This window comes from Neopelma chrysocephalum, unplaced genomic scaffold (genome assembly GCF_003984885.1).
Source record: "Neopelma chrysocephalum unplaced genomic scaffold, ASM398488v2 Primary Assembly neopelma1_97065, whole genome shotgun sequence".
NCBI classification, from domain to species: domain Eukaryota; kingdom Metazoa; phylum Chordata; class Aves; order Passeriformes; family Pipridae; genus Neopelma; species Neopelma chrysocephalum.
The window spans coordinates 1,851,096-1,865,900 of NW_020925707.1; the positions used below are offsets into that span (position 1 = coordinate 1,851,096).

General features: G+C 38.1%; 1 protein-coding gene across 2 annotated transcripts in view; it reads right to left on the reverse strand.

Annotated features, from left to right (window-relative positions):
• Window positions 1–4,801: 4,801 nt before the first annotated feature.
• CHD1 (chromodomain helicase DNA binding protein 1) overlaps window positions 4,802–14,805 on the reverse strand; it is a 61,285-nt gene continuing 51,281 nt past the window's right edge. Inside the window, exons 31-37 of one of the 2 annotated variants that reach the window (XM_027671238.1) lie at window positions 13,931–14,194; window positions 13,364–13,504; window positions 9,870–10,048; window positions 7,987–8,083; window positions 7,728–7,785; window positions 6,563–6,773; window positions 4,802–6,374 (exon numbers count right to left, since the gene is read on the reverse strand). In XM_027671238.1, the coding sequence (XP_027527039.1) occupies window positions 6,011–6,374; window positions 6,563–6,773; window positions 7,728–7,785; window positions 7,987–8,083; window positions 9,870–10,048; window positions 13,364–13,504; window positions 13,931–14,194 (1,314 nt within the window). In that variant the 3' untranslated portion in view covers window positions 4,802–6,010. The remainder of the gene's footprint in view (window positions 6,375–6,562; window positions 6,774–7,727; window positions 7,786–7,986; window positions 8,084–9,869; window positions 10,049–13,363; window positions 13,505–13,930; window positions 14,195–14,805) is intronic. The other variant, XM_027671239.1, reaches the window with a different exon arrangement.

Consider the following 14,805-nt stretch of genomic DNA (forward strand, 5'->3'; position numbering starts at 1 on the left):
AATGCTGTGCTTTGTGTGTGTTTTCCTTTTCATTAAAGCTCATGGAGTATCACTTTCCTGTGCATGTTTCCCTCTGGCATTATGGTTAATGAATAACTGCACCCTAACTCTTCAGATGTATTTATTTGGAATTTGACATGATTTATTGAACCCTTAAGATCTTGGGAAATAATTCCCCAGCCCTTTCATGCGAAGAAAAAGACTGGGTTAGACCTTACCCTTCTAGATGTGATAGTTTTGATAGAGTTCAGCAAGGCAAAATACAATTTTCTGTTTGAGAGCTTTCAAAACTGACCTCCTGCTCATTCTGTTCTGGATAGAGAATTCACCTGCAGATTTCATTACAGGAAGAATATTGTCAACCCTCCCAAGTCAAATTTAGTGAGAAATTTAAAACAGAAATCTCTCTCTCATATTAACAACTCCTTTGCAAGCAGTACGAGAGAAATGGAGCAGTTAGTTCCAGACAAAAGAAATGAAAGGCATTTGAGGCTGTGGACCTCTAACAGTACTATTAGGGGTACTTGGTGCCATGGTAGTTGTATGTGGTGCTCAGACATCAACTACGTTTCACAGTTCCAAGACTGGTAAAGAATGCTGTTCTAATATGCTCACAAAAATCAGAGCTTTGAAGTCCTTTTTGCTCCTCTGTGATTAAAAGGAATGTTAAAATAACATTTGGTCTATACAATATAGGTAGTCACTTACCAATGCTAGAATTTCTGCAACCCAAAACCAGTAGCTAATTATAAGTGATGAGTGAGGAGATTATTTTGCAAATGCTCCAGTTACTTCAGCAAATACTAAGTCAGTGGAGGTCTGAGAGCACTGCAGAAATAAAAACTCTCTGATTACTTTCTCATATGTGATCAGTGGTATATTATTTTATGACAAGATTTCTGGATGTTTATTTTTGGAGAAGACAGACTTAAAACTGTGCTTGATGAAAAAAACCTGTGTCAAATAACATACTTAATTTTAGCAAATAAATAGTAATAATAATGTCCAAGCGTGCTCTTTGGACTTGAGCCTTAGTGCACAAACTCAGTTTAGATCTAAAATTTATATTGTAAAATATCTCAAAAGTCTTGCAACAGCAATTTCCTAAGTCTTCAATAATTATGTGTTTTTCATCTCACTTTCCATAAAGCTCGTGAAGTGTGCTTTGACAGTAGCTGCTCCTAGGACAACAACTTTTTGATTGCAGTATTTAATCCACCATGAAACTACTCTGATGATCTGAAGAACTGTCAAAAAAAAAGGCTAAATGCACCATTAAGCAGCATCTGTATTAAACCTCTGTGCTCTGGAACACACTGGTTTTATCTGTTCTAGCAATTTTGCCAGCTCCTTGTTAACAGCTGATTAATTACAGCACATCTCACCTTCTCTTTCTCACCTTCATCACTCTACATGATTTTTAGACTAGCAGGTAATCCAGTAAGCCCCTATTTTAGCTGTATGAACTTAAACCAGATTGGAACTCTTCATTAAGCATTTCCCAAGAATGCACTGTGCTTTGCAGAATCATAGATACATTATATGAATGACTTTTCCACTGTGTTGTCTTCCTTTTCTATTCTCTAAAATTTCCTGTGGTTGATTTTGGGGAGGAGTAGTTTGCCTGGGTTTCCAAAATCCTCACCAAAATGAGAATTCAATCTCTGAGAGCATAAGGATGGGTGGACCAGAAGGTACTCCTCATTACTCAGGTGTTCTCAACTTAAATATCTTTAGTAATTGGACTACAAGAGAAAAAAAAAATTAATTCCATGAACCTCCTCTTCATTCTGCTCCTATCAGTGTCTCACACAATTGTATTTCTTAGCTACTGCTTCTGGAGTGTTTCACAAATAAAAGCTTCAGCATAAAATTTTAAGAACAAAACTTAAATTTCAGGTGCACCCACAGTAGCTTGTTGGAAGAATGCAGACATAAAGTGACAGCACTACATACCTGTCCCAACACAGTTCAGTAAAACAAACCTTGTTTAGTACAAATGGATGACTCATGACCAGGTATTACTGATCTTAAGACTTACTACTCTTAACAGAAGGAAGCAAGAGATAGTCTGTGTTTATTTTTGTAAAGAACTTTATTTCAGCTTAGTACACAAAAATAAGCCAGGATTTAATTAATTTGTTGGTCAAATAAAACTTGATCATGGAGAAGGTTGCAATAAAATGTCTCATCAGGACGAACTCCGTCAGTGTCTTCAGTCTTGCCAATCTTTCCAAGTAATGATGAGGTAATTTTCTGCCAAAAAGAGCTGTTGCCACTGAAGACAACACTAAACATAACACTGGAGACAGAAATAGCTCCTTAGAACTGCCTTGCTACCAGAGTACTTCACTGGGATTTTATAAGGCAAGTGGAATCCTGCAGCCACACAGCAAGAGCTGTAGAAGTGACAAGATCCATTTGTGGATGACAAACTATCACACAGGGACAAAGCAGGCCAACTGAGATTCAGAAACAGGGCAGACAGGCATCAAAGATACTCATCAGGGAGTCAGTGTCTCAAAGGGAGGTATGGTGGGTCTGGCTGAGCCGGAATTTATTTCCCCATAGTAGCCCTCACAGTGCCATGCTCTGCATTGGTAGCTAGAGGAGTGTTGATAACACACCCATGTTTTGGCTACTGCTGAGCACAGCACTGTAACATTCCTTCTTCAGTCGAGGGTGAGATCCTGGGAAGGGACACAAGTAGGCCAGCTGACCCAAACTGACCAAAGGGATATTCCATACCATATGATGTCAACCAGATAAAAAAGCTGAGGCAAAGAGCAGGACCGTAGGCATTCGTTGTCTCTGATGACTGCCTGCTGACAACTGCTATGTGTGCTGGAGCCCTGCTTCTCAGAGAAGTGGCCGACCATCGCTGCTTATGGGAAGTAGAGATTAACTGCTGGCTTCTGCTTTGTGTGCACGCACGCTGCTTTTGTTTTCTTTTTTGCATAAATATAAACTGCCTTATCGCAACCCACGATTTGTGTTTTCTTTTCTCACCTTACTCTCTCCCCTGTCCAGCTGCGAAGGGGAGGGATAGAGCAGCTGGGTGGGCACCTGGTGTTCAGCCAAGGTGAACCCACCACAGGAAGTCAGGGCACTCTCCTTTTGTAAGAGGGTCATGTTCCTGCAGGAACTGCCACCCTCTTGTGGTTGGTGCTTGAATCCTTTTCAAGTCCTGTTGATTGTGGTGAAAGGCTCTCAGGACTCAGGAGCTGAGTGCTCCTCAGACACCAGGACATCTGCACTGAAAATCAAAATGGGGAAAACACAGAGCAGCTGTGAGCAGGCAAATGATGGTCACATCATATCACAGCCCCTGACAACAAAGAGCAGGCTGAACGTGCATTTCCCTGTCCTTAAAACTAAGAGCAGCACTATGTTTTTTAATGTGCTTTTTCAGACTGACCAACAATCTATTCTTTTTAGGTAGTACTGGGAATGGTAGACTAGAGATATGCAACAGGATTAAGATGGAAATCTTAGACTTCCATGTGCGATAGATGACACCAGAATCTTTTATCGACAGCCATCTGAAGAGTTCTCTTGCAGTCATCAGAATTCTTACTTTCCAAAACCTCTGACAGACAGGCAACACTAGTATCTGATGGATGCTTCAGAACTTGACACACTGCTTGGAGACTGTTCATTACAAATGAACAAAGGAAGGATCAAATTCATGTGCATTGACTGAATGATAAATGTCTCATTTGCAGAGGACATGGGATTAAACAGTAAGATACACCACAACATAAGCAATGGATGTTATCTTCACTATCAAACTTCCAATCATCATCATGGCTGGGCTTCGCAAACGAAGATTTGGGAAGGGCTCTACCCACATTTGTTACAAGCGCGCTGGTGCCTAAAAAGGCCAATGTGAGATAGACAAGTCCAGTTGCAAAAGGCACAGCAGAAAGACTCCTTAGGTGGTATCGACAAGACACGGTTCTTTCTGTGTTGTCTTTTCCAATACTTACAATTTAATGGAAAACAGAGGGGAAAAATTAAATGGAGGCAAACGTGATTTGTGTATCTGTAAATATGATTGAATAAAAGTTACAAAGCTCAAGCAGACTAATTCCCAAAGATCTACATCATCAAAGCCACCAAGTATTTGAGAGACCTGAGGTATCTTCACTGCAAATATCTACAGACCAACCACAGTGACGCTGGTCACAGTGAGCGAGATCACAGTGCTGTAACAGCTGAACTGGTGTGGGCTTGGTGGGATGCCCTGTCTGTGCTCTCCTGATGGATCTGTACAGCACTTCCTGAGCAGGGAGAATTGGGTCAGGGATCAGAGACACTCCCACTTCTAGATTTTCCCCCCTGGAAGTGGAAGGTGCACAACCTTATCAGACACCACTCTGCTGCCTAACACTGCTGCAGCCATCAAGCTTGAAAGCAGAACAACTCAAACCCTTCAGACCCTGTCATGATGAAGAGTTAAGAAATGAAGCAGCATTAATTAACCAAGTCCGAGCCTACACTAAATGAGTTTAATACATAATGTGCCTACACTGAGATCTAAGAGATACTCTGTGGATCTATGTGATTCTATATTGATGCTTTCATAAAAACTTGTCTAATTGGAAAAAATGCTTAACATTGCAAGAGCAGAGAAAAACTAGAGCAACAGACACAGCTCTTGCCACATGATGCCAGGCTAGGTATCGTCCCTACTTGTCACAAGGATTAAAATTTAGGACTTTTAATGCTTTTATGGGTAAACGTGAGAAAAAGTAACACTGTAGAGAAAAACATAGGAGAAAACTACGAGACCCACATGTCCTTTTAGTTTAAATTTAATTTGTCAGATAGAAGTTATCTATGTACAATCAGTGTGCATTGTAACAATTCTGTCAATAAACTCATAATTCAAATTTTCTAAAATATTAACTAACTGCATAGCACATTTGACATTATTGCCCATGTTGAAGAGGGAACACAAATGAATTTACAATAAATTTTGACTGATTTGGATACTGAAGTATTCTGATACTTAACATTCCTCCTTTAAAACCAATGCACCTGAAAAGCTTTCCAGAGCACAGTTTAGCTGGGTATTTCTTACCATTTCATTACAAACAATCACAACACTGACAGTTTAATAGGGGGAAAAAACCCAAACAAACCCCCAAAATGTGTTTCTAAAGTATCCAATAATGGGAGAACTAAGTGGAATAAAATGTTCCCTTTCCCCATTTTTACATTCTGAGGAGTGACTCCATCAAGATCTTTTATTGAAACATATAAGTACACTGATTTTATTCATACTTGTGACAAGAAGGCCTGAGTTCGTGGGGAAAGGAACAGTCGAAAAAAGCCTGGGGGGGGAAGCTCATTTAATAAATTTACAACAATTTACAGCCATTTGTTTGTGTTTTGCTTTTTTTTTATTATTTGTTTGTTTGTTTTGTAAAAAGGCATTGTAACTGATCACAAACAGGAGAAATCCTGGCTATTTTACAGTTATAGGTACAGAATTTAAATATTCAAGCTTGTGATGAAAAGCGGCAAGGTGGTCGCAGTGTACAATGTAAACAAGTAGCTTTGGAAAGTGAACAAAGTCCTTGAGAGTTCTTTACTAAGAAAAAAAAATAATCTCCCCATTCCCTCCTGAAATATGAGCACAGGTCAGTGTTTAAAAGTTCGTTTACAAACATAACTTAAAACATTATCAGCCTCAAACCACTTTGACATGAAGAGTTTTATAGTAAGATCCAGTCTGAAATGGGCAGTGTTGAGGTCCCTGTAAAAGTAAACATCTTCCATTTCTTAAAAAAAGTGCCACAGCATTTGCAGCACAGTGCAGCATAAACTTTAAATACAAAAATATTTTTCTTCTGTTGGGATAATAGACCTTGCATCCTGGAAAGAAGTAACAATACTGCTACTGATAGAATATCCCGTCTGTATCTTTCAAGTCATGTAAGGCAATTACTGTGTTAGTTTACTGTATATGGCTAGAAGAAGGTCCAGCAAGTGTCAGTCTTTGTTATGTTTTCCGGCTGCTCCATGTATGTTCAGGTGTACTTTTGTGATCTGATGAGTGTTCAAATGGAGATCTGTGACCTAGGGGAGATCTTGAACCATAAGGAGACCTCTGATCCAATGGTGACCTTGGGCCACTACCCGAAGCTCTGTGGTCCATTTGCCAGTCTGAGTGATACCTATAGTCTCTAGGAGATTTATGATGGCTGTATTCGGAAGTGGAACGGTGATCCGAATGTATCCTGTGGTCTGAATGCGAACGGTGATCCGAATGAGCCCGGCTGTCTTTTAAACTTCCCTCCAGGTTTGACCTGTGGTCTCTGCTCCTGTAGTCATCTAACTTTCTATGTTTACTATCACTGTAGTATCTATAAAATATGAAATTATTCGTATTAGAGTTACTGAACACATTAAGAGCCACAATTATGTCAAATCGACAGAACGGCATTAGAGACACTGTTGCAATTTTGCATCACTCAGAAGAGACAGTGCAGTGCTTGCTACAAAAAAAGGAAAGGAATTCTGACCAGATTTCAAAACTGCTTGAGAAACTGACCTGATGTCTTGTTTGTAGTGATCCCAGTCTCTGTGATCTTTTCCGTTGCTGAAGGCTGAATAGGGCCTTTTCCTCGAGTTGCTTTTCTTATAAGTGTCCCCCTGATGCCTGTCTTTGTGATGATCGTGGTATTGTGACAAATGTCTGTCAGAAGAGTAACTGTCCCTGCTACTGTCATCGTGGTTTGTATTCTCCTTCAGTCTTTCCACATCTGTTTAATAAAGCAGAGGTTAAAAGGAAGTCTCATAAGGTCTTTACTTCACCTAATTCAAACAGTACTGCTACCTGTCTGATGCAAAGGAGTATGAAAGTGACACAATTTAAACGAAACAATGTCTAAGCAGTTGAAAGACAAATGCACTAACACCAGTAAATGGAAAGAAACCTCAGAAGTAAGAGGAAGCAAGGTGGAATGTAGATGTATAGGACTTGGAAACTGAACTTCTCAACCTCCGCATTCAGCCTATGAAGCAAAGTGTGGTCTAAATGAGCAGTGAGTAGAGGTGCCTCCAGCAGAGCAATTTTAGATAGAATGGCAGCAACTTCCCCTCTAAGAAGGGAAGGACTTTGTATGAGTAACAGTTTTAAAGGTACACCTTGTCAGAAAAAGAATTCCAGTGGTATTCCCAAAATACATGATGCTGATTTTAAGGCCATGAAAATTTACTCTAAGTGTTCCATCACACCAGATAAAAAGAAGTATTACATACAAGAAGGCAGGTGTGCTAACACAGGAAAAAACCCAGTGATTTTGTCAACAATAAAAGACAGCCTATGTAACTAATGACAAACTACAACTGCAAGGAGTACCTTGCTTTCTCTTACACTGTAGTGACATTACAACAGCTACAAACAGGCACAGAATTTCCAAAAAATTTACAGTTTTTGAGCAGACCTCTCATCCTTCCCAAAATTTAACACAAAAAATGTTTCTGAATTTTTTTAAAGGACAGTCAAATAACCCTGTAAGAGCCAGCTTCAGTCTACACTCAGCTGGATTTCATCAGCAAACTGGTGAAACTAGTGAAGCCTGGCTAATCAGCCTTTCTTTATGGTACTTAGCAGTGTGGAAAACAGACCTAGGAGACATGTGAAATGAAATAAACATGAAAACTTAGATATCTAACACAAGATTATACTTAAGGTTATACTTAAGGTTTCTTACCTGGATTTCTAATTACATGTGTATTCACATTGGTGCTAACATTCTGGTCATTGTGTTGCTAAAAGAGACAAGTACAAAAGCATATTGGTAAATCCCAAAGTTCATCTGGATACACTAGAAAAATATTCTAACAAAAGAGACTGCAATGCTACAAACACAAATGCTACTTGAACTGTATTTCTGTGTTCCTTATAATCCTTTAAAGATAATGGTAGAGTTATAAAACTTAAAATATACAGATATATATAAAATATATTACCTGAGACTCTTGGCGTTTTTTGATTGCATGTTTATACAGTTTGTGCAGCTTTCTGGCATCAAATTCTGTAAACTTGGAGACAAAAATCCACAGATTTCTGAGGAAGAAGAAAAGAGAGAAGTTATAAGTCTTCTATAAATTTGTTTTCCCTATATTATGCAACAGAACATGGATTTAACTGAAATTATCTGAACAGTACTTCAGTAAACCAAAAACACTATAAAACCTGCACAGCATTGCCTAATTGCAGAATAAATATTATGTACCTGAAAAAAAAACATTTGAAAGACTAATTCCTTTAACAATTAGTCACTTCTTAATATTTTTTGTAAGTACTTCAGACTGCAAAGTGCATGGAAAGTAGTACTAATAACAATTCTGTTAATTTTCGTGAAATGCTTAAAAGTGTAGCTATTGATCTAAATATGTCTTCTAAATGCTTGTTTGAGTTTTGAGTATTTACCACACTGTAAATAAAAAATTCAAGTAAGAAAAAGTAGTAAAAATTCTTTCAAACTTGAAATCTCTTATCTTGACCAACAAGCTTTATTATATGAGAATACTGGGGAGAATTAAGTCTGGTCAAAGCTTTTGAAACCAAGTGAGAACTGTGAAAGACAATGGAAGTCACACAGAAATAAATTTGTGCCTAATCTGTGTTTGAAGGAACCAAAGAAGAACAAATAGGTCTTGTGTTGTCAGGATGTCAGAATCGTTAAGGAAACATTTGCTTCTATAATCACAGGTAAAGCTCTTTCAATAGATACAGAATTCTTTTAGTCAAATTTGGAGGTGGAATGCTTAAGAGTCTACAGAATACTGGTGTTGAGAAATATTTGAAGTGTGTAGGCTCAGGAAGCAACAGTCTGCTCTTTCACTGTGATTATTTAAACATAGTAATTTCTGTCTAGAAGTTTGCAAAAGTAGACAACCAGTCAATGATGACTCTTATGAGACCATTATAACTTTATACAAGTTACACCACTTCTTATAAAAGATAGCTGAGATACGTATTTTATTAATCTACACATAATATTGTAGCATTATTACTAATAATAGCTCTGTTGCAAGTTCCCACTTAAAAATATACTATTTACCAAAATGTAAGACATGGATCTTACTTTTGTATCTCAGATCACCTAAATATTTTGAAGTAAAGATATTAAAATCAGCAGAAGCACTATACACTAAAAGAAGTCTTCAAGAGAATGCAACCCTTAGCAGAATGGAAACACAGGATGTATTTTCAATTTCAATAAAGATAAGTGCACATTCTGATAGAAGCAACTCAAATTGCATTAAGAACTGAAATATAGTTTACAAACCAAGAGGTTTTTTTTTAAATTGTCACCTCATAAAGATGCAAATTCTTCTCTCACTTTTAAAATGCATCTGAGCACATTATGTAATATGTACTATGTAATTTAATTTTAGAGTACATTTTTAGAACAATAAAGAATTCTGTAGCTCAGAATCATAAAAAGTTCAACACAACTGTAGAACTGTGTATTTTCAGCAGGAATTATAAAACACCAAAACCATCTAAAGTTGAAAGTTGAAAAAGCAGATCCTTAAGGGTAAGAATGCTCTTCCACTAAACACAGCTTAGTGATGAGTTCCTCAGTGTCTGCTTTCAGCATTAAGTAGTGAGATGTCTCCACCCTCTGAGCAAAATGCACTGATGTGCAGCAAATGCTTAATGTCAATCCATTTCAAGTCAGAACAATGTATAAATCACCTTTCTATAGATTCCTATTTAAAAGAGCAGAAAGATACAAAAAAGAGAGGAAAAAAAGGAGAAATAACTAAAAGCTATTCTGCTTAATAGAACCAGCTACAGATTTCCCTTTTTCAAGCACACCTAAGGAGAATAAATAACTTACTTTCTCCACTGTTTAATTTGTTCAGGATTTGTGTACTCCTTTAGACATTCAGTAATGTGATCCCCAATTTTGATAAGACACTGTCTAGTGTGTTCCAGCTGCTCTCTTTCAGAAAGGCCCTTCTCTGGTCGATCCAGCTGTTTCAATGCTGCTTTGACAGGTCTCATTCTTTCTTTGCACTGTAAAACGAAAAACATTAATCAAGTCATTAAAAATTCAAAATATCAATTCAAAAGGAAAAAAATATTCTAAAACATGATCCACCTTTTACTGTGATATAAATATGCAAGGCAAAGACAATATTGTCAAATGAAACACAAGACTTTCTCACAGCTCCTGAAAATGTTTTGCAGGTTTCCTTTGGAACAAGTATTATAAACCAAATTGGAAATTTATTATCTATGAAAGATTGTATAAAATACAGATATCAAGGCGTAGAAGCTTAGAAGATAAGGGTGCTAATGTGTACGTCTCAAACACTGATATCTGGACAGCTGTGGAGCCAGTGAAGGATTGTTGTGGCTGGAGAAGGGACCCATACAGAGTTAGGGCGGCACTTTTCTGGGACAAACATCCTTGTTCTGGCTCCTGAAGATAAGCACAACACAGTACTGTGCAGGCACAGGAGTGAAGCTGAGGCATGGACTGTCAAGGGGGCAATAAGACCACCCAAGACCCCCAAGGCCCTCTGACCCATTTCCAGTAAGGACTGGAAGGACTGACTGCCCATGGTAACTGATGTGCATAGCGAGAAACTTGACCTCCAGGGAGGGAAAAAACTTATCTATAAAAAGGTTCTCCCACGAAGCCCAGGTGTGTGGGCACCCCAAGGGCCCTGGATACCTTGCTGGATCAATGCTGGAGCCAGGACTGCTGATTGCTGTTTTTCCCTCCCTTTCTCCCTGCCATCTGCTCCTTTCTCTCTCCCTCCCTCCCCCTTTCACCCCACCCCTCTGTACAAAAACCACTGCAGTGGGCTTATCTGGCGGGTCAGGGACTAACATACCAATTTCCATGTCAAGGGTGTAATTTAGTAAAAAAATATTGTAAACTTTTGCAGACCCTCTGACTTCTGTCATTCTTTTTGACCACGAGCGTCTATGAATCTTGTGCGCTCCCTTCCCCTTAAGGGTGGGATGCCATGCAAGCATTGATTTAATATACAGGATTTCTGTGGAAAATTATTACATTATTACAAATGGATTTTACAATTAAAACTTTGAGCACAATCATGTAGGGCAAGACTTACGCTTTTCAGCACCTAGAAATCTATACAAACTCAATGCCAAAATTAAATATGAGAGTTTTCAGTACATTTAAAACAAATACTTTCTGCAACAATTACACCTGGCATCCAGCAAAGGATCAAAATTGTTTCTATGGACATTTTTCAAACCTCACTCCTATGCAGATACTAGCAGAACTTGTGCTACCTAGAGGAAAGCCAGTTTGGGTATAGAACCATAAAGGTTGGAAACAACCTCCAAGATCATTAAGTCCAATCTTTAACCGAACACCACCATGCCCACTGAACCGTATTATGAAGTCCCACATCCAGTTATTTTATTTTTGAACACTTCCAGGGATGGTGACATCACCACCTCCCAGGGCAGCTTGTTCCAGTGCTTAACCACTCTTTCAGTGAAGAAATTTTCCCTAATACCCAATCTGAACCTCTCCTGGCACTACTTGGGATGCTTCTCCTTGTCCTGTCACTGGTTTGCCTGGGAGAAGAGGCCAACCTCCACTTGGCTACACCTCCTTCCAGGTAGTTTTAGACAGCAATAAGGTCTCCACTGAGCCTACTTGTCTCCAGGCTAAACACCCCCAGCTCCCTCAGCTGCTCCTCATAAACCTCATGCTCCAGACCCTTCACCATCTCCATTGCCCTTTTCTGGACACACTCCAGCACCTCAATGTCTTTCTCAAAGTGAGAGGTTCAGAACTGGACACGGCACTGGAAATGTGATCTCATCAGCGCTGAGTAGAGGGGATGCCTAAACCAGCAAAAACAGTGATGTCAACTCAGATAAAGGTTGTGCATTCTTGAATTTTCACACTTTGAATCCAATGTTTTAATAATAAATCCAGATAAACCCAGTTGGCAGGGTTTAAATTACAGACACTTGCTTAGGAATAGTATCGAAGTGGCATGGTAAACACAAAATGCATTTTCTGCTTGTCATAATGACTGAAGTAAGTTAAGCCTGAACAACCCAATTCCATTTAAAAGTGCAGTTAAATGTTTAATTAGACTGCACCTGACCATGGCAGGCGATGATAAACATACCTTCCAGAACAACCCCTCATGCCCCCAAACCCAGAAAACCAAATAAATGTCTGGAATGGAATGAAATGGAATATTACGATTACCATGTAAGCATCTAAGGACAACTCAGAAAAATTGGGGAAGCTGTTCCATTGCCAGCTCATGCCACTAAATTAATTAAGCATTTGGATTACATAATGCATTAGCCACAGATTAAAGTAGCCTTTAAAAAGACAGCTTAAACACTGCACTTCTTAAATACAGAAGTGATCAGAAAAATATAACTTATGATTTTCTGTCATTAGCCACACAAACATATCCACCTGAATTACTCAAGGCCAATGCTGAAAATCACAAGTGAGTTACTTGGAATGTTCAGAATAAAACCATAGACCAGTCACTACCATACTCAAGAGAATCCTATTGGCACGTCACAGCCAGCACCCAAAACAGCCCGAACAGATCTGGCTGGCAAAAACACACAACTATTGCAATCTGAATGACAAAAGCACCACAGGAGAATAGCTGCTCAAAGTAACTCATTAACACTTTCCCAAAGGCCCCAGCCAACCTATAAAACTTCACAAAAACTGTGTACATACATTATTCTCAAATGTTAATTCAGTTCTTAGTCAGAAGTAGTGATTAAACAGAATTATTTTAGTGTCATAGACATGACTTCAGCAAGGTATTTCTAAAAGCTTTAGCATTTTTTCCTTCCTGTGTCTACTAAATGAAGCCTGCAATACTTCAGCAGACAAGTGCTGAAACCTAATTTTTCTTGCTATCTAACAAAGAAGAAAAGCATATATGATAAGGTGAAGCCACAGACTCCATCAATTGCTTTTAAGTTCATTCATGTCTCCTCTTTAAGAAGAAGGATACACAAGTGACTCCTGAGGATATATCTGTAGAGTTTATTCATCACACAAACCATGGGATATTTTTTTGTACTATCCTGAGTAAATACAGTAAAAAGCAAAATAAAAGTGCTGGAATGCAGTAAAAAATTATTTTTGTACACTGTCAATAGCATTCATTGATCTGAGACTTTACCTGGGAAAGATCACCTGCATTACTGTGCCCAGTAAGAGTATCAGGAATATCATTACTGTGCCCAGTAAGAGTATCAGGAATATCAGAAATTGTCCTCATTTACACTATTAAGTATATTAAGTATAAATTTAAGTATAAACATAAACTGACTTATTGAAAGGGGACTTACCACACTAAAAGTTTTCTGATCCAGTTCTTCAGATTCTTCTGATATAGGAACTGGTTCACTAGTTGCAGTAATATGAACTGGAGTATCCAACAATGGAATTTTTTTAGTTTTCTCTTTATTTTCAGATTTGATTTCATTTACCTAAGAACAAGAAACAAAAATATTTAAGTACACTTTATTCTGGCTCTGGAATTACCTTATAATATACGACAATCCCCATAACTACTGCATTCTTTTCAGTAATAACAATAAAATTTATGCTGACATTCAATGACAGTACATTTTACTTTCTCTGGGATGGAAATGGAAAATGGAAAAGGAAAAGAATAATTTTTGCACACACTTGTACTCTCAGTCCAACTAAGGGATGTATCATTGAAGATGTACTTTCCGATTTCAAGTGCCTGTTCTCATGGTTTCAGGTAGGAAAAATAAAACTTAAAATTATGTAAAAGACTTTAATGAAATGACAACTGATCAGATCCAAAACACCTTTTAATCTCAAAAGCATTCACATAAACCTAGTGGCCTTTTCTAGTGCTATGTAAGACAAGTAAACCTAGTTACCTTCTCTTCCTTTACTTCTTTTTCTTTCTGTGTGGATTCTTTTACTTTGTTTTCTCTCTTTTCTTTAATATCCTTCTCTTTTAATTCTTTCTTATCCTCTTTTTCTTTTTTCTCCCTTTTCAAATCCCTCTTATTTTCCTTTTCTTTTGTCTCTCTTTTTTCTTCAGCTTCCTTCTTTATACCAGTATCTGGCTCAGGATTTTCTTCATTTTCTTTCTCTGCTTTAAATTTTTTATGCAGATGTTTCACTGAAACAATCTCATCCTGCAATACGCAAGCATATATGTCACATCAAACTGAGTTCCTGTCTATACAAGTTTCACAACTATCAGATTAAAACACTTCTTATCTGTGCATTCTTTCTTTTGGGACACACAATCTAACATCTATCAAATAGAACTGAATGCAGTTGCAAAGACAGATGAGAACTATGCGCTGACTTCCTTGATGTGACAAAGCAAGTACTGACTTGGCAGAGGCACTGAGTGTGAGAAATTGTGTCCATTTAACTTAGAATTAACTTCAAATTCGGTCCCTTTAAAGGTACTTAGACTCTGAAGAACTAAAATCTAAAAAGAGGCAGGTCTTGCAAAACTGAGCTGATTGGTCAGGACACTCAAGTGATGGGGATGTTAGAAGACCTCTGATCTAGTTAGATTTGTCCCAGTAACTTTTTACCAATCCCATATTAAACATTCACAGGAGAAGGTAACAGAGTCCTGAATTTCTCTTTTCCAGAGCTGTTTGTTTTATTAGGTTTTAAAAAAGCCTTAGTTACAGACTGTCTGATAGGGGCCCATTCAACTACTTGAAGGTGAAAATCTCAGTTCATGACTTCAAAATATTCACCTCTAAGGCCGGAGACAGAAACTAAA